At 39.4% G+C, this 26,744-nt stretch overlaps 1 protein-coding gene across 3 annotated transcripts in view; it reads right to left on the minus strand.

The window, feature by feature from the left end:
• Positions 1-26,744, minus strand: part of LOC145439472 (uncharacterized) — a 48,450-nt gene that overhangs the window by 3,756 nt on the left and 17,950 nt on the right. Inside the window, exons 5-12 of one of the 3 annotated variants that reach the window (XR_013915224.1) lie at positions 15,664-15,768; positions 14,451-14,552; positions 10,886-11,035; positions 6,231-6,311; positions 5,877-6,044; positions 5,396-5,585; positions 5,157-5,334; positions 4,801-4,864 (exon numbers count right to left, since the gene is read on the minus strand). Coding sequence is in view for 2 of the 3 variants with exons in the window: in XM_080316963.1 (XP_080173089.1) it covers positions 4,801-4,864; positions 5,396-5,585; positions 5,877-6,044; positions 6,231-6,311; positions 10,886-11,035; positions 14,451-14,552; positions 15,664-15,768 (860 nt within the window). In the remaining variant the exon portion in view is untranslated. Of the gene's footprint in view, positions 1-4,800; positions 4,865-4,885; positions 5,335-5,395; positions 5,586-5,876; positions 6,045-6,230; positions 6,312-10,885; positions 11,036-14,450; positions 14,553-15,663; positions 15,769-26,744 lie in introns of those variants that run through there. The other 2 variants (XM_080316963.1, XM_080316964.1) reach the window with 2 other exon arrangements.

Genomic DNA, 26,744 nt, shown 5'->3' on the forward strand with positions numbered 1-26,744 from the left:
TCATTGTGGCACAGCTAGAATTATTCACTATGCATGAAAGATTGCCTTTCTAAATATCCTTCCGTTTTTCATATTTTATCAGTTTTTTATAACATGGACTCTCTACTAACCTAATAAGTATGTATCATTCAAACACGACATCTATAGCCCATCCTGTATAATTAAGATGTAGATAAAACAATCGAAGTGTTGTTTTTATGTATGAGTCAGCAACTATTACAGAAATGCATCTTACTAATTTTCTCATTACACACTGTACTGATTACCAGCACACACACTCTCACTACTAATGGACATTGGTCATGAACGAAATTTAGGAAATAGTAAAATAGCATATGTGTAGCCTACATGCACTTAGTCAAGTAATCAAGGACTAGGACTTGCAGTCTTTCTTAGTGCTTTGTTCGATCCACGCATCTAAGCTACACTACAAATATTTTTAATTTTGTCACGTGGGAAGGAGCGTTTGGTTATATTAACATCAATTTTACAACCAGACGATATATTTGCTCTGTCACAATGTCATGGTATAATTCCAAGAATTGCATCAATTTGTGACTGCATCGCGAAGATGCAAATTGCTTCTTTCTTCCACAATGCAACTGAATTGTAATTTGCAAATAATGTCCAATTCTATCTATGTCAGGGGTGGCCAAACTTTTCGACCAAAGGGCAACATAAGATTTACGAACCATTGCGCCGGCAACTTGAATGTTGATGACTTTTTTAGTCGTCCGATAGGAACGAACCGATAGGTAACATTGAAAACAAGACTTATATGACTACGCTTTAAAATTGATAACAATGATGTCATGAAAACTCCTTGTGCAACTGTACAGTATGTAGTCGTGCCCTGGTAGCGCGAAGCACGAAATATTTTCCAAGGCAATGAATGAATTCGAACAATAAATATATTACTTGCATATATTGGGGGTCGCCTCTGTATAGCAATGGGCTCATTTGGCAAGGATAGGAATATTTGGGGTTTTAGACATAGCAATATCGACGGTTTCATTGAACATGTCTCAGTCATTTTGTGCAAATGTTTCATCGCCGGCGATCTCGCTTCGAACGCACAAGCGAAGTCGCATGTGGGACGACACGTTATCTCCTAATTGCAAGTATAGTTGGAATCGATTCTTAAAATTACGCGTATTTACTAAATGCAAGAAATGTATCAATAAATCATGGGAAGTGCTAAGAAAAATTTCAAGTCAAATAAATCTGCTCAAAAATATTCTACTTTATGGTCATATACGAAGATCTGCTATGAATGTGGCTAGCCCCTGGTTACGCCAATGCGTCGAAACTGATGTTTTAATCATCATCAAATTTCGCGGTCAGGCTAATCAAATTTTGGTTGGCCTGGGTTGCAATTTTTCCTGATGTTATATCAAATTTCGAGATTTACCTCGCAGGCCACATCTGGCCTGCGTGGCACGATATGGCCGTCCCTGATCTGTATCGTTACTAATAACAGTGATTGATAGTCATAAAAATCCTATTATAGATAATATTAGTAATTTAAAGATACCTTGGAAAGCAATTGTTTTCATGATAAAGAAGTCGGAGTGGGAGTCGGAGTCGAAGTCAGGGTCATTTTCACAAACTCCGACTCCGACTCCAGCCACTACAGTTTTCACGACTCCGACTCCAATTCCATCAAGCGAAACTTAGCCAAACTCCGACTCCGACTCCACCAATTCCGACTCCACAGCCCTGCTACAGGCTGAAACTCGCTTCGGACTAGTTATATGTTGAAACCACGGAGACGTTTAAACAAACTTCTTCAAATTCCGACAGTGCAATTAAGCCAAACTTAGCGGCGTCGCATTACTTTCAAAGGTTAACACACAATGACATTAACGTCAGCGGTCTTAAAAGGGCTTTTCATACGTCGCCTTGAAGAACCTCCACTGAACTACCCATAAACATTTATCATCAAAATGCAACGTCAAATAAGTTTCCAATATTACATTTCGGCTACATGCATTTGTCGTAATTAAAATTAGGGTAACTAGGAACACTAGTCTGCAATATTTATTTTGCACTTTTATCGGTCAAAAACGTTGAGAACCACTGACCTACATTACTTCTATCCAAGTAAAATGTTTACAGGATACCCATAGGCGTAGACCAGTGGCTCCCAACCTTTTCCCACCCACGTAACATTTCGAGGTTTTATGCAGTTCTCGCGTACCACCTACGTAAGTTACTCACGCCGGGGCGGTCAAAAATGTTTCCAGGGTTAGCTGTTATAGGCGTCGAAACAAAAAATAAACCACCCATTTTAAGGCGCAGTCAGGACCGTAACAGCACTTGTCAGTTTGCCCCAAAACGTTGGTCTTGGGCCCCCCATCGGGTGATAAACAGAACCCCAGACCCACTCAGGCTATACGCATTTTGCCGCTTCTTATCATAATCTACATTGGCTGTCCGTTCAGTGAGTGCGCTTGTGTCGCCTAAACGCGCGAAGCGCGAAAAAATTCTATAATTCATGATTGAATCCTTCAATCTGATCGGAAATGGCATATAAATTGATATCAATTTTTATCCTCTCTCTGCTCACGTAATCAGATTTACCGAGAGAGCTGAGTGAGGTGTGTTGGAAAGGGTAGGACCCCTAAAAATAATTTAACATCTTTGGGCGTACCCGTTGGTACAATGACTTCATTTCATGATGCTATTTCGTAACCTCCTAACTGGCCATGCCAAAAGATATTGAAATCGTCCAAACGTACTAAACTAAAAGACGTAAACGATTTCAAATTGGTGTTTTTTGCTGGGAAATATTATTCCCCGCGGGATGACATCTGTCTTGTGGGGATCAGATCGCCAGTACAGGAACATTCGGCGCCAGCCATTTGGGCGGCTATGGACAATTAAACATATATGAGTTATATCGAAGTTTTGGGTCAGCACATAGGGCGTAGTCCTTTACGGCCAAGGTCGTCTCGCTGCGGTTCGTTCTGGAACACGCCTCCGAGTCGCATGTTATATGGCTCATAAGTTCATATGTCTTAGTGCATCGTAGCGCGGTAATGGCCAACGCCGAAGTGCCCATTTCTATAAATCGTGCGTATTTTTTGTTGGAGGAAGGGTATCCAATAATCAAGATATTTGACATTAAATCGCACGTAGCTAGAAAAAAGAATTGAAAAAATTGCATTAATTTCTAAAAAATAATCTATGATTTATGTAAATTCATGGAATAATTTTGGGCCCCCTTCGAGATCGGGCCCCTCCAATTAAGGGGTTTGGGGTGCGACAGTTACGGTCCTGGGCGCTTTATATGATTTCTGTATTGGATCCATTTGGAATTCTCGTGGTCAAATAAAGTAAACAGAATTTCGTTAGGTAAGAATCCCAATGCTTTACGACCAGATCTCTTCCCAGTAAACCGGCATTGGTGGGATCGCCCCTACCCACGACGACGACCTTACCACAAAGACGGCGCCTTCAGAAACCTCAAAATCAACCCCACCTGAATTAATAACTCTTTTCAGTCGACAAAAAACAGATTCTACTCGCGTACCACTACTGGCGTAGACAGGTGGCTAAAGGGGCCATGCGCCACGCCCAAAATATTTTTCATTTTTTTTTGTAAATCAACATAAGGTGGAGTATCGTTAGGCAGATGTATTCAACTTGAAAATTTTCTTCGCGCTTCCACTCCCTCGGTACAAATGCGACCAGCAAATGAAAACATTAGTCCCGTGAACAAATGCAATTGGGAACCGTGCGCGTCTCACCAAAAAAGTTTCTATGTAATTCTTAGTGGAGTATGTGAGCGATGTCTTGAATAGAGATAACATTTTCTTTGAGGTCACAAAATAATAACATGTTTCCACAAAGTAATTAATGACAATTCGCGCGCCTGACGCTCACCCTCGAGAAACTCATGAATAGTTTTACCATGCGGCAGGAACATATAGCTCAAGATGTATAAATACGTGCTCTATAAATTTTTGATGACATCGCTTCTATCAGCTCTACCGGTAAATCTGATAATGATTACGCCTATGCCAGTAACAGTATTCAGTTACTTTGAAAATATTTCGCTCTGAGCTCGAAGGCTATTGCGCGACGATTTTCCATGAGATTAGTTTAGCATTATAACATAGCATTATGTGTGTGGTGCATTAAATATATGTACAATGATCCCAGAAGTTGTGTTATTATTTCAATAGGGTCCAATACCATCGTTTTATTACTATATTTACCATATAACAAAAGGAGGTGGAAGACTTTTACGTCATAAAATCCCCCTTCTTTTTTTCTGGCTACGCCCTTGAGGATCCCTTTTTATCATCAAATACTTTTCGCACAAAAAATGAGGCCTACGGCAGCTGAAGGCGGCATGTATAATCATGCATTGAAGTGACGCATTACTGACGAAGATCAACTTTAGTATTATACATTGACAGAGGTGGTCAGTAACCACGTATTCCTACTTTTCGAAGTACAAAAGTACGTTATGTCCAATTTCACCACTCAGTGAAGTAGTAATTAAATGACAAGTATGTTGCGACTCGATTTAAAGTGATGCATCACAGCGCTATTATATTCTTGCAAAACAAACAACGTTGTTGTTTTATTCAATGAGGCTCCGGAAAGACGTCACTGTTCGACTTCACATTAACGTGTATCATTTCCTTATTACACAGGTCACGTCACAATATCTTCATGTTGTGGTTTGTTACAGGATGTGCATGGGAATGGATCGGCCATAAAATGGAAGGAAGAATCGCAACTTTCATTTTTACAACGGACAGACTTCGCCACGTCTACTCTACTCACCTGTGATAGAATTCGTAGTCGAGTCGCTGCCATGCTTCTTGAATATCGATAATAAATTTTGTCACTAAAATAAGAGAATATTAGCTAAAATACCTAAAATATGTGTGCATCCAATGAATTGTGCTCTGTTGCTGAAAATATTGTGCAATATGCAATATCTAAAACAGTCATGGAACCAGAGTGACTTCAAAAAACGAAGATATGAAATAATTGTGTCTTACAATACATGGCGGATTAATTCCGGTAAGTAGGAGTTGAGAACTTGCGGCGCTCATCTATTACTTTCAAATTCAAATCATGTTTCCAGTTTGAGATTCAAATTCAAGTCCACGCCCAAATCCAAAATAAGTTCGTACCGCGTTCATATCAACGTCCAATCAGGTAATGGTTGGAACTTGATTGAAAATTCGCATGAAAAATCAAAGTTACGAGAAATTTTATGTATATGTCAAGATCCCGATCGATCTTCGAATTAATCATAAATCCATATCCCATCCCGAAGAGGAGCCCAGATAAACCCCGAACACGTAGAATCTGGTCAGAACAGAGACATATTATCATATTTGTGATACAATTTAACCAAACAATGACTCACATTTTAAAACTTCCAACTCAGTATCGAGATCATTTGCAATCTTTTGGGCTTTCCTCAATTCTTCCCCTTCCAAAATAGCACCCAAGTATATCAATGTTACTTTTTGTAGATTAGGGTTTTCGACGAGAGACGAAATCTCATCGAGTGAAGGATAGTGTCCATAGGTGAATGTGCATCTGATATATTCGATCTGCGATGGAATATTTGTACTGATGACATTGAGTATTATAATGACACCAACTTATTATTGTCTTTTATTCACCATTGGCTATGATTTGTTACAAGGTACTTTAGATAAACTTAATTGAAGGAATCACAAACTCCACAACTGGGCAAGATATCTCGGGTATATATTAATTGATGTGTAGGGGACTTTCACTCCACAACAGAATTCAATGACAAAAGTGCGATGGTGGAAGAAGTACGTTCAATATATGCAAATAATACCGGATGATAATTAAGTAAGTTAAATTAGTACTACCTTCTTATGGTGACAAGCTTCCACTACTGTTCTGAAGTCATTCTTTCGCCCAACACAGAACATTGCATGGACATTGTCAAAAACGGAAATTGTTCTGCCGCGCTTTAAATTTCTGTAGTAATCGTCGCCGGAGATCTGACCATTCACAGCAATATCCAGGTTCTCCAACTCAAATGAGAAAGCGAGATCTTAATTGCTTTCAACGTACGATACGTGAGTTTTATTGAAATAATCATTCCAGAACATTAGCGGGCATTAGCCACCGAAGCAATTATCGACTTCAATGCCTAATAAAATGGTAGGAAAATATTACGTCATTCACAAACATTTCGAAAATCTAATGAAGAATCTTACATCATACTTTTCCAAAGTAGTTTCAATCAACGGCCAATCGATATTTTCATTTTCTGTGCAATCAAGCAATATCTTGCTTATCTGAACACAATATTGGTTTCATGAAGTAGGATGACTGTAATCATTGCAATCATTCTTCATATACTTACACTACAATAGTGATTCGTTGGAATTATTTGATTCTACATAGCACGTATGCTACATTGGTTTTAGTCGCAATGCGGAGTACGAGTTCTTGTTGAAATCTACCTATGAATAGGCTGTGTATTGTACAAACGTACAAAATTTAGTCGAAGTAAGTCATCCTCGATCTGCGCTTCAATTTGAGACCACATCCTATTTAGAGCGCAGTGCTCCTTCAAGTACTAAGACCAGACTGTAACGAACGCTGGCTAAGCAACGATGCCGCCTATGTTTACGTGAAGGTTGAGAGTAGAGCATATAAGAAACTCCCTAAAAACTGGGCACCGACAGAACCACAACTTATTTTAAATTTTAACTACATGGTTTCCAAAACAACGATCTAAAGAAGGCATTTTGGCTTTTGACCTCTGACTACGCCAATGCTGGAGCGTACACTGCGAGACGGCCAGTAACGATCTACACTACATGTACTTCTGAAAAATACGTGGTTATTATGACAAATACAATTAAAGAATTGATGACAACTATCCCGGATCTACTTTTTACTTTTTAGACTCGGAATTTTTCGAAGTAGATAGTCTTGTCGAAAAACTGTTGAAGTAGAAGTGAAAGTAGTCGAAAAACATGTCAAATTGAGTAAGTAGCGCAAGTAGGCAAACTTCACTCGAGTACTCCGGAAAAGTAGAAATGTTTCGTTCCCGACCACATCTGGAAACCAGTAATTCTACATGGTTGATATTGATTGATAAAAAAGTATCTACGAAACGATCTATGTTTCACTGTTAAGAATCCAAATTGCAACAAATAGTCTTGTCAGAAAAATGCTCAGTTAAATGTATTCTAAAAATAGAACCACCTGAGTAAATATTGGAAGCAAGTAAATTTTTTTAGTACTCCGGAAAATTGAATTAAGAGAGCTCTTTCTGTCTTTTCATATCAGACAAGTAGAATTTGATTACTTGCAGTACTTACTCAAGATGGTATGATTTTAGACTGCATTCACTTCTACTTGAACAGTTGTTAGGCAAAATTACTTACTTTCCACGCACTGGATTTTTAAAAGTAGGATGTAGTTTTGTGAATCGTTTGTATCACTTTGATACGTTATTCTCGTATAATCCCGTATGTCGCTGAATTTGTGTTATCGAGTAACCGCAATTTATAACCGTAGTCTATAATTTAATTCTGTTATTCTATTCAGTTATGTTCGTACGTGCATCAGTTTGTGTTATTCTGTAACCGCCATATATCACCTGATTGTGTCTACTCCATTTTGCTATGGATCGTTATTTCGTGTTACCTCCTTTCTTTGTGTACTATGTTCAATGACCGTGGTGCAAAAATTCTTCAGGCGATTAGCGCCATTTTTTAAATAAACAACAACAACAACAATAACAACAACTTATGTGAAATCATCAATCAAATTTGCAATAACAATAACTGTACAATCTGCTCAAAGTACTTGTGACTAGGGCTTCGGAGCTGGCACAAATTTTAAACTGCTCCAGCTCTGCAGCTCTTTTCCATGCTGAATTAGCTCCGTCTCCAAGCTCCGGATCTCATGGATGCCGCTGCTCCGGCTCCATAAACTATCGAATGATTCTGTCATGTAGTCAATAACTTGCGCCGAACCGTAATTTTATGTGGGTATATGCCCAGTCCTGTGATGTCATAATCACTCATGTCGACTGTAGAAAACGTCATAGTCGCATGAGAACTCACTCCACCGCACTTCTGCGTACCTCGTCAAAACACTAATGCGACGTTTTAATACCGGCGCTGCACTTGATCATATCAAGTCATACATCAGATGACTGTAAAATTGAAGTTACGGGATTGTTCAAGTGTAACTACAGCAGGCGCAACATGAGCGCACATTGCGACCAGAAATTGATCGATTTTTACCAAATACCCAATGGATGGAAATTCGACATTGATGCGCTCGTTACCAGTCCGTGCGGTGTCGATCAAGTTTACTGGAATATAGAAAGCTTTCCTTCAAAAGAACTGAAGAAATGTAGAACTAGTACCACTAAGAATCTGGTGCGCAGTGCACCGTGTCAGTAACGAATTAAACTTTATTTTAAACGCTTATTGCGTGACAATTCAGGAATACGACTGTTGATGATTACAGATGATTACATACCGAAAAGGGCGCATTCAATCACTAATTCCTTTCTTATATCTAACACTATGGGATTCGGGCGTCGAATCGACAATCTTGCATCGCGAAAATTGTTCGCGGATTATAACGGCGTTCTGGGATGCGTTTCTCTATTTACGTTCAAAGGTCTATACAGCAATATACGATCATGCGTAGGATTGAATCCCAACTCGAAAGCACACACAATAACACACCGTTGAATTTCGCCGTATGATAAAAACGCTAACACCAAAGAACGGACATTTGCTCGTCGAATTCAGAGAGTACACGTCGTACGTCATACGGCATCTCTGCGTGCGAATCTACCAATCCACTTGTGTAAGTACAGCAATGAGCATTTAATTCGCTCCATTTAATTCAGTGTTTATCAACTTTTTTCCATCGCGTACCACTCATTCGTTTTTTACCACACGGCGTACCACTAACTTGTTTTTCACTACAGGTCGTACCACCTGAATTAGCCTACCTATTCTACTTGAATGTTCCGGTGTTTGTTGGTTATTCCTGTTAGTACTATACCGCAACACCAACAGAAAGCATAATTTAATGCGATAATTGCAACTGTTGCTGTGGTTCGTGGTATTCATGGTGTTTGTCGACTACTATGGTCATTTACACCAGGGCAATATTCCTCATTTTTTGATTCCGTGTCTGCCGGACTTGTAGCACGGCCCACTTCTAGGCTTTTTGTGAGACACCGCTTACGCGGATGAGAGGGCTAGAAGGATCCTAGATAAGGTAGGAATTCCGGAGTAGACCTCGGTCGGATTCGAACCCGCAACCCATTGGTGTCGTGGCTGTGGATTTTACCACTACGCCATCTCGCCATTCCACAAGCGAAAAGATTTAAAATGCCTAGTTATAACGGCCGCCAAAGTTACAGTACTCAGTGAACTTGGTTGTCGTTCCAGAAATATTTGCCATCAACTCATCAACATTAAAACGCCCCAGGCAACTAGTATGAGTCTTATCTTACCCTAGAACGGGCATCAGCGCCATTCAGGATATGTTCCTATGGTAATTGTATTAGGTTGCATTCGGTTGCAACTGTTTCTTATGCAGAAGCTCGCCAATCCGAGGTACAACATTACTCACAGCACTCTTCGCGTATACCACTATGTACACGTACCACACTTTGAGAAGCACTCGCTAATTAATCTAGTTGATTTTCTCAGCTCGCCGCATGAGCACCAGTCCCATTTTGTGAAATACCTAGTGATCAATATTTTTCGAACCGCTCTCTTGGCCTCAGTGTTGTTCTGATGACGAAATTGCAGATATGACGAATAATCACGACCCAAGATATGATAATACATCTCGCATACCCAGCTTTAGCGCGATATATATGAACAATTGGAACATGCGTTGTTTAAAAAAGGTGGCGCCAACGAGACAACAATTCCTAATTGTTTCAACGGTTACAGTAAAATTTTGTGAATTCATCCAAAAGTATTAGCATGGCATCTTATAAGATACATCGGAACAGGAGCTGCTTTTCAAACAACCGGCTCCAGCTCCGGCTTTGTTGAAAATACACAGCTCTGGGGCTCCGGCTCCAAAGCCTTGCTTGTGACGTCGTTAATCTTTTTGCGTTAGTCATAGAGACGATTCCTGCATTTTAAAAAGCACCCACAACCGATGAATTGGCAAATATTTGCCAACCATTGATGAAAATACTTTTTAAAACTACTTACTTTTTGAGTACTTTTCAAGCCTTTCATTTTCTACTTTCACTTGAACTAGTTTTAGAGAGTTAATTATGTTTGTAATTGTGTAAAAATTCAAACCATTAACTCTACGTCTACGTGATTGGCAATGTGGACTACTTGGACCACTTCTGCGTACACCCGAGACTCGAATCGCAATATTTGAGGCGCAAGTTGAGTAGACATTGAAAATACAATTTTTATTGGAAACTTGGATATTACTTCACAGCGCATTCTCGCTTTACTAAAAATATCGCATTAGATATCTTTTACGTTTTTCGTGTTAAATCTTCCTAATAAAAAGTATGGAATTAATAAATGTTGTGATTTCGAAACACCATATCCACTCTAATGGAATGGCAAAAGTAAATCAGCAAAAAATACCATCAAGTCATCAAAAGTATTTGGGCACATGCACACTTAACCCCAAGAATTATTGGTAATTCAGGCGCGCACAAAAAAACCTTATGTCACTTGACTCTGTCGTATATTTAGAAATTGATCACTTGATTATCTACTGGCAGATAAATTACGCGTGAAGGCAGACAAAAATCGAATAATGGAGTTGGTCAACCATCATTCGTAGTTTCCAGTAAAATTGTGAATATCTAAATAGTAAAAGAAAATTATCAGTGACTGACTTTTTCAAATTTACACTCTGATATATTCCGCAAATCGTCCTGCGTGGCTAACAGTTGTCGTTGTTCGTTGTATTTGATTGCATCGAAGAGTATCCCAAAAAATCCGACTTGGGCCATGGCATAAATCCCGTAGAATGATAGAGTGGAATCCTGTGACAAAAGAAAATGTTTTCAGGTACGTGTCAATTCATACCGCAACGGCAAGCTTCCAGAGACACGTTCAAACATGGCAGATTAATGTCACTACCCATACTGCGGGCCAGGCGATGGTATCGAGTTATCAAAGGAGTCGCCTGAAATAGCGTACTTTAATCAGGCAACCGCTACAACTCTCCGCAGAAATAGCTCCTGAATTTCTTCGTCTTGGTCTCACTCACTCTCTCTCTCTCCCTCTCCCTCCCTCTCCCTCTCCCTCTCCCTCTCTCTATTTTATTGGAGGTACATAATACATTTACCTGACAAACTATAGATAACGAAAATTTGGTTAGTAAGTCAAAAAATATGACCGAGTGCAAGTAGAGGTAGTGTGGTGGAAAGTTGGATTTACTTGAGTAAGTACTAAAAGTAGAGGAAAAATTCTTGATCACTCCGGAATAGTAAAATTTTGTCGTTATTGGCATACTTCAATTCACTTGAACTGCTCATTATCGTTTCATTGTATTGCAATCGGTTGGTGATTTGAATTGATTACAGTTAAAGGGTCACCGCATTCAAAAAATTATGTGGTCTCAAATTGAAGGGCAAAACGAAAAAAATTCTGGCCGCAGCCATTTTCTTCAGAACGCCACCGTAATGGAGCTGCAATTTATGGAAATTTCTACATGACCTTCACGCTCCATCTGCCGCGGCTGCTTAACCCGTTACATGGCCAGAGGTGGTCAGTAACGAAGAACTTCTACTTTTTCGAAGTACTTAAGTAGTTATCCACTATTTCTGGTACTTACTGGTACTTCGCTACTTCCAATTCGTAATATTGTTCGAACTACTTACTTACTTTTCGCTATTTTCAGTTAGTCAAGTACAAGTAGTTTTATCCCCTACCAAGAAAGATAGCCTAAGGAATTTCGGGACTGGTTTCACGAAGTACCAACATTTAATTTTCATAAAAGTCATGTAATACCCAGAACTTTCGTTGCACTTGGCGCACAGTAGATATGGAGTGACAGATATGTTTAAAAGAAAGTATCGCTGAATATTATTAAGATACCGGTTGCGTGCTTCAGTTCACACCGCATTGTCGCCTATATTAATTATTTCATCACAGTAAGTATGGCCTTCCATAATGTTTAAAACGACGGTTTCGCAATCTAGCAATTACCCATTATACCTAGCAGCCCATGACGTGTCCTAATCTGGAAAAGTGGCCTTGGACTATTTTTAACGTTAAACTTGTTTTAGCAGACCATCGTTGAAACTTTATGGACAAAAGACATGAAATATATTTTCCGTTTTTTATAAGTAGCATTTGTATTTTTCTTTCAATTACGAGTATTATACGTTAAGTCAGGGGTGGGCAAACTTTTGAGCTCGCGGGCCGCATTCAATATCTGAATCCATTCGTGGGCCGCACTATATAAAATTGGGATTATAAACCAAAACGCAATATTCGTATTTGATTATATAGTGAGGACAAGGAGATAATATATATGCTTATTTAAAACAATCCAAACATTGCTTTGATGATATCGTACACGCGTCAGAAACAGTGGTGAGATTTCATAGGCTGGTCGACCTCAATAACCAATTTGCCAAAAATATAGAGATGAAAGTCGGTTGTCCCGATTCTTAGAAAAAGATTGAAATTTAAATCTGTGAGCAGCGATCCGTTCATAGATTTACTATTTCCATTTTTGGATCAGTTCCAGGACACACAATGCTGACAGCATCATTACCACGTTAGCTTCAAACACGCTTCCGCTATCTGCAGGTAAAATGTAAATACGGTACCCTAATTCTGCACATACAAAGAACGTAACTACCCAAGACACGCGCGAATCGTTTTTTATAAGCACATCACTGAAATAATTAAAACTGGAGTGGCCAATCTGAAATCACACTAGTGATCCCAATTATGTCATTCTCGTTTAGGATTTTTGTGATGTTTACCAGTTGAAACCTTTCTAACTGCGGGGGCCTTGAGATCGGGATGTCGCGCCAGAAATTAAACATAAAAATGATATAGGAAGTATTTACCTTAGAACAGTGGTTCTCAAACTATTTAAGACACGCCCCTTCACCGCCCTTATGATGGTAAAAAAGTTCGTCACCCCCTTATCGTTATATCATAAAACGCACCCAGGATGCTAGCAAACCTACGCATTTTATCAATATTTTTATTAAGTTTCTTTAGACTCTCGCGGGCCGCACAGAACGGTGTGAAGGGCCGCATGCGGCCCGCCTGCCGTAGTTTGCCCACCCCTGCGTTAAGTTCTATTTATAGTTTCAGTTCTTTTGTCTGGAGAATATGCATATGGAAGTATAAAAACAAGTGTAGTATTGCCTTATATTTTACGACAATAAAGCTACATTATGTGGCATTTTTACGACCCACCATATTTTTAATTAACGTATACTAATCACACAAAGTGCTAAAGCCATATCCGACACAAGTTCTCCGTATTGCTCTTCGACTGAACTAGGGACCTGATAATATGGGGGCGGGCGCTATGCCATGATATTCTTCAAAACGGGGTGATCGAGCAAACAATGCATTAGTATCGCATTTCCATATCAATACTATCATTTACATCCAATGATGTGGATGGATCAATATGAATCAAGCACTCTACACCTACCGTAGCTCAATTAGCAGCCTTTGACAGTCCGTGCGAACGAATTGCGATCGTTTTCACAACTACTTACGTACTTGAGTAGATTTAAAGTCAGTCAATTCTACTTCTACTTCAAGTAGTTTTAGATTGCTTATGCAAGAAGTATTTCTACTCGTACTTGAGTAGATTTTTTCGTCGCTACTTCTAATTCTACTTGAGTAGCTTTCTTCACCACTTTGACCACCTCTGTACATGGCACGATGTCTTCATCGTCGCACTTGGTCGACACGATAAGGCAGTCACGCAGAGAACGAACTTTAGACATATTTCTTTCATAGCATCGGCTGACAACTATCTAAATACGCACATACATTACTAGGCAATGCATGCAGAGCAGGCTCCATCAAGTTACTGCCACTATTAAGCATATTTTTAAGACAAAAATCATCGTGATTTACTTACGGCACTGGAAGGAAACAGATTTACACAAATAACAGCAACTGCCAACTCGCTAACGCTGTCCGTTAATGCTTTAGAATGCATAAACATGTATTAAACGTCCGTCGCCAATACGACTGGTAAATACAGTGAATTTAATAGTAGCCTACGATTAGGCTATTATGTTCTCCGGCCCGCGGCACTTGTTGAAAGTAAAATGCGGCCCGCTACTCATGGGAAGTTGACAATCCCTGATTTACAGCTTCGAAAAACGTAAAGTTAGTGAAGTGGGCGAGAATCGAATCTTATCATTAGCAAAAAATCGTTACTGGAGTTGAATAATGTTGATATCTGACCTTGATGTTGAAGTGCCCTGCAACGTCTTCGCCACTTATCTTGATGACATTTTCTTCGTTCTTCAATTCAAACCACAGTCCTCCAACAGTCAGTTTGACAACCTGAATATTGTTCAGATGTGACACTTGAGATCGTGCATTGTATCAAACATTCAGATATATCGTGACGTCACATCATAGTGACCGCATCAACACGTGATAGCCTATACGTCGTCCACACGGTTTACCGGAATTTTTTTCCGGTGGTAGAATTTCGCAACCTTTGCTTGCTTATACGTCGTAAGAAGTATATTTGCGTAATCAGAAGAAAAAACCATACGCAACATAGACAACGCAATTTATGTCAGCACAGTTGACCTTTAATTAAATAGTAAGCATCGTAAACCCTATTCCTGCAATTGAAATATTTCTCTAGCGATTTTATGCATCTAATGGGAGCGCGAAATTGGACAGTTTGCTATTGTGAGCAGGTAAAACAGAATTACTTCATGGACATCAGTGACTCCTATAATACAAGGGAATCAAGCATTGCAGTCCACAGTACTGTTAATGTCATTGAACCAATTCGCTATGTGATATCAGTTCTCACGGTGTTGGCCTATGTCTAATTATAAGGGCGCTTTTTAGGGGATAGGAAATCATATTCTGCGTACTAATTCATGTGTACACTGTACATGCGCACTTCGGTATTTTCGCGATGTGTGAAATGTTACATCTGACTCACCCAGTGCATTTTGCAGCGGTAACCGGCGTTTGATTACGTAAATGAGACATATAATTAGTCAATATATTGATGAGCAAATTCTGAAATCATTCGATTTGCTCAACCGGAAGACTTTCGTATACCAATAAGCTTGATCCCTGTCAAAGTGACTGGTAGCAATCACGCCAGCACCGAATTTTAAATAGCTGGGTATTTACAGTAGTAGAAAGCTGATTTCTGTTGTTGAAGTCGCAACATTTCGCTAAATGCTATTGCATATAGTTCGATATTGATGAGACAGTGCGAATGTTAAAACATCATATAAGTGGATAAATACTGTACATCTTGGGGATGAATACAGATGGCAAGTAGTATAATACCCTCTCTCACGACTATGACGTCACCGATCACCATCGACACAAGTCTTCGCATAGGCGCATCCCCCATAAAATTACAGTTCGGCGCCTATACGCTAGCTAGCACACAACGAGCTCATAGAAACCAACTCACTTGCCAATCCAAATTTCCAGATAGCGATTCAATCCGCCGATGTCCAAGAAGTGAACGTAGTGCTGTTGCTGAGAAATTGTGGGCACGTAAATCCACTTCTTTCACCTGAAAAGATGAAAACATTTTATGAAATATTGATAAGAATTAAGTGTTAAAATCAGTCCAAAATTAAATCATCAGCGCCGAAATACAAAGTAACTGAGCCGTAATCTGTTCACGTTGCTGTCGATGGATCTTCAATATAGCCTACGCCCCAGGCGATATCTAACAAATAATGATATCAGCGATTCCCACTATAATATTTCAAAGGTGACAAATTTCGTGAAGCGATATGATGCAAATTCAATAACGTAGTTGGGCTTCCAAAATCCATATTCGATGCGCATTTGGATTCCGTTTACAGATTTAGATAATTGAGCATGTCTCGTGTCTACGGCAATCCACTAATCCTTCAATACAGTGCCGTGCGGTCAGGCGAGGCAAGTAAGGCGGGAGTGCCTCACCTGTCGCCGCAGGATTAGTAAAAAATTAAACTTCAACGATTTGATATTTACCGCCGATGTTCACGAATAACTAAATTTGAGCATTTTTCATCCAACATCACCAATTTTTATATTTATTGTTAAAAAATACAGCGCTGAAGGAGAGGTGTGGAACAGGTGAGGCACGGGCGGGTCGTACATTACCTGCGACAGTGCAATTCATCATGCACTACTCAGAATTCTTAATAACTGGTACCAATCAAATGCTATTGTCGCACCAATTACGAAAATCTGAATATTACCAGCACTGGAACCCCGTCAAAATCGCCAAGTAATGTGAAATTCGTCTTTGGTACATATCATCGGAGCGCAGAGAAACAATAGCCAGGTGAAGCATAATCGAATCTGCCTTACTAATTTTTAGCTAAATCGGGAAATCGCAACACAGTAAAACGCGCTATAGATTTCGGCAACCGACTGTACAGCAGAGTTGGATCAATTGTAATTTGTAATTGAGCTGAATGTAATCAATTACATTTTTTCATGTAATTGTAATTGTAATTGAAGCATTTCTATTTTGTGTAAAGTAATTGTAATTGTAATTTGATCAAAATTTTGCTCAATTACAATCTCAATTACATTTTCACGGAAACCTGACGATCACAACATAAAATAATTATTTAATCAATCAATCATTTATTCGTCGCCCCAGTGAAAATCCGGTACGAACCAGGATGACCACGAGTAGCCTTAAGGTCTTAGTAAACATTCACCACATATAATAATTAGCCTATTTACATCGGTGTTCTATGCGTGCTGCGTAATAACCAGGGCTGTGGAGTCGGAGTCGGAGTCGGTGGAGTCGGAGTCGGAGTCGGGGTGATTTTCGCTTGATGGAGTCGGAGTCGGAGTCGGAGTCGTGAAAACTATAATAGCTGGAGTCGGAGTCGGAGTCGGAGTCGGTGGGAAAATACTGACTGGAGTCGGAGTCGGAGTTTGTGAGAATGACTATGACTTCGACTCCGACTCCGACTCCAACTTATCTATCATGAAAACATTTGCTTTCAAATAATTTTCAATATAATTTTTATGTACCACCAATCACTGTTATTATTAACCATACAGATCAGGTGCGGCCAGCCTGTGGCACACAGGCCAAATTTGGCACACGAGAAGGTTAGGTGTGGCCTGCGAGGTAATTCTCGAAATTATTTATGACATCAGGTACAATTGCAAGGTCAACCAAAATTTGATTAGCATGACCGCGAAATTTGATGATGACTAAAACAACAGTTCTGACGCATTGACGTATCCAGGGGTCAGCCACATTTATCCCATATCTTCGTATATGACCATGAAGTAGAATATTTCATAGCAGATTTCTTTGACTTGAAATTTTTCTCGGTACTTCGTATGATTCATTGTCGCTAGATTTCTTGCATTCAGTATTTGAGCCCCCTTCTGAAAATTATAAATACATATAATTCACAGAATTGAGTCTATTTATATTCTCAATTAGGAGATACGGTTTCGCTTGTGAACTCGCAGCGAGATCGCCGACAAAACATTTGCACAAAATGATAGAGGCATATGTTCACTGATACCGTTGATTTTGCTATGTCTAAACGTCGAATAATCCTGTCCTTGGCAAATGAGCCCAGTAATATACAGATGCGACCCCCAATGTATGTTAGCGACATATTTATTGATATAGCTATAGCCTAATTCAGTCGTTATCTTGCAAAAAAATTTCGCGCTTCGCGCGACCAGGGCCTGATTGCGCACTCCACAGTTGCATGACATATTGTTATCAATTTTAGAGCGTATTAATATAAGTCTTGTTTGCAATGTCACCTAATTTGGTTCGCTCCTATCGACGACTAAAAAAAGGTTATCAACATTCCAGTTGCCCGCGCAATGGTTCGCAAATCTCAGGTGTCCCTTTCGCCGAAAAAGATGCCCACCCCTGATATAGATAAAATTAGACATTACTTGCAAATTACAACTCAGTTGCAGAGGGGAAGAAAATCGCAAGATGCGTTATCGCGATGCAGTCAAAATTGATGCAATTTTTCGAATTATACCATGATACTGTGACAGAGACAATGCATCGGCTGGTTTTGTAAAATTGTAAAAATGATGTAAATTTGACCAAGCGGTGCTTCCCACTTGACAAAATTAAAAATATTTGTGGTGTAGCTTAGCTGTTTGGGTCGAACAAATGATTAAGAAAGACTGCAAGTCCCAATCCTTGAATACTTGATTAAGTACATGTAGACTAGACAAACTAGACATAGGCTATGGTCTTTGACTACTTAACTAAATTCCATTTATGACCAATGTCTATTATTAGTAGTAAGAGTGTTTGTGCTTGTAATCAGGATAGTGTGCAATGACAAAATTAGTACGTTCAATCTCTTCATTAGTTGCTGACTCATACACAAGAGCTACACTTGGATTTTTTATTTACATTTTTATTATACAGGATTGGATATCTGCCATATTTGAATGATTCATACATTTCAGGATATTAGAGAGTCCATGTTATAAAAACTTGAATAAGGAAGGATATATTTAACAAATCTTCATTTCATGTTAATTGCATAGTGGATAATTCGAGCTGTGCCACAATGAAACAATTTAGCATGCCACAGTTAATCATATGTTTGAATATGTTTAATGGTTGTATGATAGTCATTCAACCGACAATGTGGCATATAATTTTCGAAGTAAATTGGTAATAGTGCTGGAGTCGGAGTCGGGAGTCGGAGTCGGAGTTGGTACGTGTAAAGACCCAGGAGTCGGAGTCGGAGTCGGAGTCGGAGTCGGTACATTTAAAGACTCGGGAGTCGGAGTCGGAGTCGGAGTCGGTATATTGAAAATGTGTGGAGTCGGAGTCGGAGCCGGAGTCGGTGGTAAAATTTACCGACTCCACAGCCCTGGAATAACTAGATAATTCAGTCACGCTAAACTGTTTCCCATACTTCAGTAGCAACAGAAAATTTTGTGAATTAAAATATAGGCTAAACCAGTGGTTCTGAAACTGGGGGCGTGCCCCCTTGGGCTGCGTGAAAGCATCTGAACGGGGCGCTACGCTCCAGTGAACTGAAATCTTTTCCGCGCATGGGCCGATTCACCTCCGTTTTATGGTTATTGCTCGGTATATAGTCTGAATTTCGAATAGCAGAATTCTCTCATCAACAGTCATAACCTTCCATACCATCAAATTATATGCAAGGATTGCTTACTTTCTGGTTTCATTGTGCTCTATGACGATAAAGGGGGCACGAAATATTCACTGCCATAAAGGTGGGTGTGTCTAAAAAAGTTAGAGAACCAGAGGGCTGAACTAAATCTTAATGTTTCAAAAATGGATGAACAGCAAATAAACTCTTCTGAAATATGTGCTGAACCATTTCTTACGCCACGGTCAAAGTTTTTTTCAAGCTCTGACCAGTACCGAGGCTTGTTGCAACAATAGCAAAAAAATTCAAGTTTCCAACCAAGGCTTCATCAAACTTGATCACCCATTTGTAGAGATTTTATCCCAATCTTACCTCCAATCTTGGCCAAATTTACTAGGGCCAGAAACTTTTCGCACCCTAACGTTCATCAAATGCAATCTAACAGTTTCCGAGCAAGTGAAAATGTAAATGCGAACCAAAATATTGTAATTCTTAGTTATCAGGAGGTTCTTTCCTTTTTCATTTATTTTAATTTTACGCACCTTATCGGTATCATCCTTATCGCTGACGCCTTACCAATTACATTTCATTGACTGTCCTGTAGCCTATTCGCTGTTAGTCGCTCAAACCTTTGGTTCTTAACAGTCGCTTGAAACATTTCTCTGTGTTTGTAGTTTTCAGTACTCATGATTAGGAATAGTTCGACTACGTTCGAGTTTTTTTTTAATCAAAGGGTATTCCACATATCAGGAATGAAACATGAATAGCTTGAGATTGTTGCTAATTACGTCGCTACGGTTGTCAAAGAACACCTCTTTACTGAATCAATTACCTGTTTAAAAGTAATTGTAATTGCAATTATAATTGTAATATATTACATGCTTAACAGTAACTGTAATTGTAAATGATATTTGATATTTTTAGCATTGAGTAATTGTAATTGTAATGTAATTGAAACATGCAAGGAAGTAATTGTAATTGTAATTGTAATTTAATTAAAATATTGTAATTGATCCAACTCTGCTGTACAGTAGCGACGACCAATACGTAATGTATAGCAAATAGCCTATATTCTCTTAATGTTGTAGTTGTTATGTATTTTCCATCCATACCTTCCTTAAATTGTGGTATGTGATAACTAGCCTGCTTACATAGCCCGCATTGTCGTTGTTTGAAGCCTTTACGGAGTTTTACGAGTCATTCACACCAGGTCGATATTCCATGCTATGATTAGATATCTGCCGGCTTGTAGCACGGCCCACTTCTAGGCGTTTGTAAGGCACCGCTACTACGCGGATCAGATGGCGAGAAGGGGCCTATAGGCCTATAGATATCCTGCGTCTGAAGATGGCAAATGTGATTAGAAAGAGGTCGCCAACTCGACAAGCTAACCTTCTAGGTTTTATCTATTTGCGAATCTTATTCTAAGGAAATCTGCTTCTCCAATCATGGATATAACTCCTAATTTCCACAGTATGATTGATGTTTTCAACCATTTTAGTTTGATACTAGTGAGTGAAACATTTAGTTTTGCTGATGCAGTATCCGTTTCAATCTTGTAAAAATGAGATTGGACGAGCAAAGGACAATAGAAAACCAAAACTAGAACCATAACAAAATATTTTTTGTTTTTCCTTTCATACTTTTCGTTGAGCAATCTGTATTAAATCGATTAAAATACCTAAATATTTCAGTAAAGGGAAAGATGAACTACGTATTGTGGAATGTAGAATTGTAACGGCTAACACGGTGCAGAGAGAATGCTCTCGCCGACCCGCTGTCTCTCGCTGATGTTATTCACACCCTTTAGTATCTTTATGATCTACCAGGGCCAGGCCTTAGAAAAACTCAACTGTCCTCATTTATAAGAAATGCCTATGTTTTCGACCTGCGTCCTTATTTTGTTTTATTTTCAACAACTACAGAACTTCGATAGTTTTCCTCTGGTATCCGTGTTCCATATTCTAAATCAGTGCTTCTCGACCTTTTTTCATCCATTGTCCCCTTTCTAAAATTATCGGGCTCTAGCGCCCCCCGTATTTGAAGGACTGTATTAAAGACAATGAGTGAGAGGGAAGGTCGTAACAGCACTTAGTCAGTCCCCCTAAAAACGATTGTCTTGCGCACCCATAGCGTGATAAACGAAACTTCTGGGGGGCCCAAGAACCCCGTCGCGTGACTCCGGTGGCCAGAAAAGTTTGTGTGGCCTGGTCACCCAAGGCGTCAAAATTTTATATAATCCATGGATGAATAGGTCGTAATTGCATATATATGTCGCTATTAACTTTTTATCCTCTCAGCCCACGTAATCAGATTTAGCAGAAGCGCTGAGTGAGCTGTTGTCTTGGAAAATGAAGGCCACGTGATTAATAATTGAACATATTCGGGCGTGCCCGTTGTTACAATTACTTCGTTACATGTTGTTATTTTGTTACCTCTTGTCCGCTAAATGGTCAAAAGATATTGAAACGCATAAACGTATTAACTAAAGTAAGCACACAATTCAAAATTGGTATTTCTTCACTCGCAAATAATTGTTCTCTGATGGATGTTATTTATTCCTGGGGGGTGCAGATGGCGACGACATGATAATTCGGCACAAGCGATTTAAGCACCTACGGACAATTAGACTTATATACATCGAAGTCGACGTAATGGCAAACCTCTTTGGCTAAGGTTTTATCACACTTCTTGGAGTCCCATATTGGCCGAAACTTCATATGTCATCGTGCATCTTGGCTTGGTAATGGCCGACGCCGAAATGCCTATTTCTATTTTCTATGATTATGCGTATTTTTTCGTGGGGGAGTCGTCAATACATGATGTGTAATGTGTCAAATCATGGTTGTTATAACAACAACAACAATCGGATACGGTCCCATACCCTGTGGTTCGAACCATTTCAAATTCACGTCTGCGAATAGCAATACGGCGAAATTAATGGTATTGGATTTTGTTTTGGTGCTTTGTGAGACCAAGTAAGTCAACTGAAAATGGGATGCATATATCTGCTCACATTGAATTTAGTACCGTACCCAGTTATTAATTTTAACATGAATGTATTGCTAACAAAGCAACTCATATTATACAACGTTCATGTGAGGTTGTGGAGCACAACACTATATAGTATCATCCTTTATGATACGATGAAGAAATATCATGACGATTTAATTTTGCAGCCGACAAATACAAGTATATTTAGTTATTTGGTGCACAAAGCTTCAAAACGTATTTTATGTACAAGGAGCTCTCACCCTCAAAAGTGATATACACTGCCTCCTTCTTCGATTTCCACACTCTGTGCGCTACAGGATATAATAATTAGTTCGAAACATTTTGTTGAAAATAACCATAGCAAGCGTGACGGCAGTGTTTTAACGGGAAATTGGCGATCTAAAAGTACGCGCAATTCATTCTACATGAATTATAATATAGTCACTACATTTATGAAAGCATATGTAGCAAACATCATCCCGCAGCGCGACCAAAAATTTCGGGATTTGACATATTTTGTGGAATGTTAATTTGCTCTGAATACTCATTACGGATATGTTCCACTACTACATCATCTACTACGAAGCCATTTTTCTTTAGCGCCTGCCATATCGCCCCCTGATCCCAGCACCCCCATATCGCCCCATGAGCGTTTCCGCCCCCTTCAAAATCGCCAGCGCCCCCTGGGGGCGCTGATGGCAAGGTCAAGAACCACTGTTCGAAATTTATGCTTTTGCGTCGAGATTTTATGACATCAGAAATGAAAGGAGCTCCCGTGGTATACACACCACAGCATTCGACTCCTGTGTGGTGAGATAGCTAGTGCAGTTAGTGGTCGTATAGCAGTGTCGGCTGTACCAGGCTATCGCAGCGGACGTCATTAGCAGCAATTAGAAGTACCAGGTTTATGCGTTTAGTTTACAGCCGAATAAGCTGTGGGGAAGACAGCATTTATTGCGTAGTGAAGAAGGGCACAGTACAGTCTACACTTGGGTTGAAAGTAGTAAATCTGTGAATCATTGATAAATTTATCTTAATCATATTGCACATATATATTTTAGCTAATAATAAGACTAAGTCTGATTAGTTCAAATGAGCAGACGTAAAAACGTTTTTCGTGACGATTGTGAGGGAGAACTCAAACGCATCACACGAATCTTGAAGGGCGAATGTTTCTCACATTGTAATATGGAGTGAACAGAAAATTTTCAAATTTTTCATCTTTTATTTTTATATAATAAATAGAAACTTTCTTCTCCAGTAGCAAAGCGGTTACTGGCTGGAATTGAACCAATTTTTGTGTGTAGGCTGAAATTAGGTAACCTAACAATTTTATCAAGTAGCCAGTACGATTTGAGAAAAAAAGTCATTTTTGAAGAGCCCTAATGCTCACTCCAGTGTTGGGCGTATCCACTTTGTGTCACCAAACAGCAGTGTTGGGATGACTCGAGTCACATTTTTGTATGACTTGACTTGACTCAAGTCACTTTGCTAAAATGACTTGACTTGACTCGGCGTATCAGAAATGTGGATTGACTCGTGACTCGGAGCAAAATTCACGAGTCAATTTCAAGTCATCAAGTAATCGGTGTCGATAAAAATCACCGTATCTGGCATGTTCGGATTGTTGGTCAAACGGTGGCGGTGGCGTAACCCGTGAGAGCGACCAATCATTCAATGATCGTGCGTTTTACTCAGCCTACAGTATTCTCTCACAAATATATTGACCACAAACGAAGCGATCGAAGCTTACAGCTTATACGTTGTCGTAAACTAGCAGTAAAGTAGTTTAATACCAAAATATCTCTTTCTGTTCTCTGTTCTTAGCTTAACCGAACCTTTTGTTTTATTTTGAAATTGAAATCGAATATATACTCCTCAACCATTGGCGCAGACTCGAATTGTATCATATCAATATGTATAAATGGGTAATGTATTGCATCTTATCATTTCGTTTCTTTATTCTTTATTTTGGCTGGTAACTATAAACTGAGGCTATGCAATTACTTACGCAGTTGACAGTTCTACGTATATGTACGCAATACAGCCCCTTATTGCATGTATATTCAACTCAATATTCGTTCGTCGGTTCTGAATCAATGACCAATCAATCTGTAATTCAGACAGCTGGCGAAATGTAATGACGTTACCATGCTTCATACTTCGAAAAGGCAACTTGAGTTGAATTTTGACTTGACTTGACTTAATCGACTGGACTCGAGTCAACTCCAAAAATCGAGTGAATTGACTTGACTCGAGTCACCTTCGAAAATCGATTGACTTGACTTGACTCGAGTCTGAATGTGCAATGACTCGAAATGACTCGTGACTCGAAGGTAGTGACTTGATCCCAACACTGCCAAACAGCGAGAGTAAAAACCGAATGGACAACGGTGGCGGAAAGTCAATTCACCCAATGCAAAAGTGACCGACTGCTTCTGCAATATCTAATCCAAATAGTCGATTCGATAGGCGTGCATAATTACCTGTATTCACTCAGATCATAATAAAACTTTTGATAACAAGTCAAAATCGTTGCTGACACGTTTGAATCGCAGCCCTTCACTCGCTAACCTATGGTTAGAAATTACAAGTGGCTTAAATATTCAATATAATACGAAAAATATCCAACGGGCAAACAAAAAAAACAATAAAGGACTGAATATATGCAGGCCTGTGTATGGTACGCATTAATGGGGGTTAATTGCTGGCGACGGAGGCATTTTGCACTGTGTAAGTGTGTATCTTCAATTGTTCATTAATGGAACTATATCCCCTCTATCCAACAGGTCACACTACCCGGGTTGATGAAGCCACAGCATATCGTGAAACCAGATTTCAGTACTCGATTTATTGGCTTCGACCCTACGATTTTCATTCGCATTACCTAGATCCCTTGGACGGTAGACTGCGGCTTTTCGAATGGTTTACGGACCTCGATTTAGGAATTTAGCGTTACCCACTTGATTTGTCTCTTCATGCCGATTGATTTCAATACTTGTTGAAATTTCTATCTAAAACTTTCATAAAAATCTATATGTTCGACTGGTTCTATTTTTGGCATTTTCACGTTTTTGTTTTTGTCAGTTTGTACATACCACGGGCTGTACATAACGCTTTATTTAAATTTCCTCCTGTGATATTAGCATATTATTGAATTCTAGGTTTGGAACGCACCGCATTGAAATACGCACGAGTAGGAATTAGATCAGTGGTTCCCAACCTGGGGGTAAATTACCCCCCGGGGGTAATTTGGCATTTTTGGGGGGGTAAAAAGGGGTCGGATTTTAAGTAAAAAAATAATTGTTGTATTCATTGTTTTCTTCGTACTTTTGTGAAAAAAAATATAAAAATTCAAAGGTGACTTTCGTCAGTGGGTGTGCACAGCTTTTCCAAACTTCATAATGGCGCCGTCCTATCATAGCAATTTACAGCGAAGCCAAAGAGGAAGTCAAAGCACGATGCGATCATAGCAATTTACAGCGTAGCTGGCATGGAGAGTTCCATCTGAATACGATCGATGTTGTGGTTTACAGCGACACCTATCGCTAGCGTAATACTTTTTAGCCGTCATTCAGATTTCAGAACAGAGATGTAAACATTAGCCGTACTAACGCTGTCTTCCGATACTTGTGGAGATCATTTCAATAGTTGCTAAATTAGGATATATAAAAGCAATGTTTTCTTCTGTGTGATGACTGCATCTATTCTGCTGAAGCAGATTCCGAGTGTACATTATTCCAACGAGTGGAACCTGCCTGATTTTTTACATTCTGTATATTTATATCCAGTTATTGCAAATACTCCAGAAAGAACATATTTACAGTGGCCATAATGTGACAACTTGATTGAACAGTGAGCAGTCCGAGCACTTATGTATGAACTACAGACTGACAATATGTGAACCAAGAATGAGTGCAAATTTTGCTGACCTAACTATAAAAGTTGAAATTCCAACTGCAACTCCATACGCTGACAGATCAGTGACATCATTTTTCCAAAAATAGTCAAGTAACTTCTTCTACGATGATATGCGGAGGCTTCTGTGTTATACCGTGTATTTATCGACGGTTGTGTAAATGCGCATTGCGCAACGACGTGAACTACCGTACTGGTATTGGGATACGCGTTACAGCACGGCTCATCTCCGCTCAGTGGCGTCACAATCATACGAAAAGTTAATCGGCGATTGTCGGCCGGCGACCCCATTGTGTGAAACAATGACGATTTAAGACTTTGAAGTCAATTTTCAGAGGGTTTCAGTTCCCGGGCCGGATTTCCACTTATGTTTTTGGAATCAGTGCGAAATTTGCTTTCGATTGATACCAGTTTCATTTACTTTTGTGCTCTGGTCCCAGCTGGAAGATTACCCAGAAACACACTAAAGCAGGTTGAAGCAGCAGCATCTGTACGCCACCAC

This window comes from Botryllus schlosseri, chromosome 5 (assembly GCF_051294905.1).
Source record: "Botryllus schlosseri isolate E-star chromosome 5, Bs_hap1, whole genome shotgun sequence".
Lineage (NCBI taxonomy): Eukaryota > Metazoa > Chordata > Ascidiacea > Stolidobranchia > Styelidae > Botryllus > Botryllus schlosseri.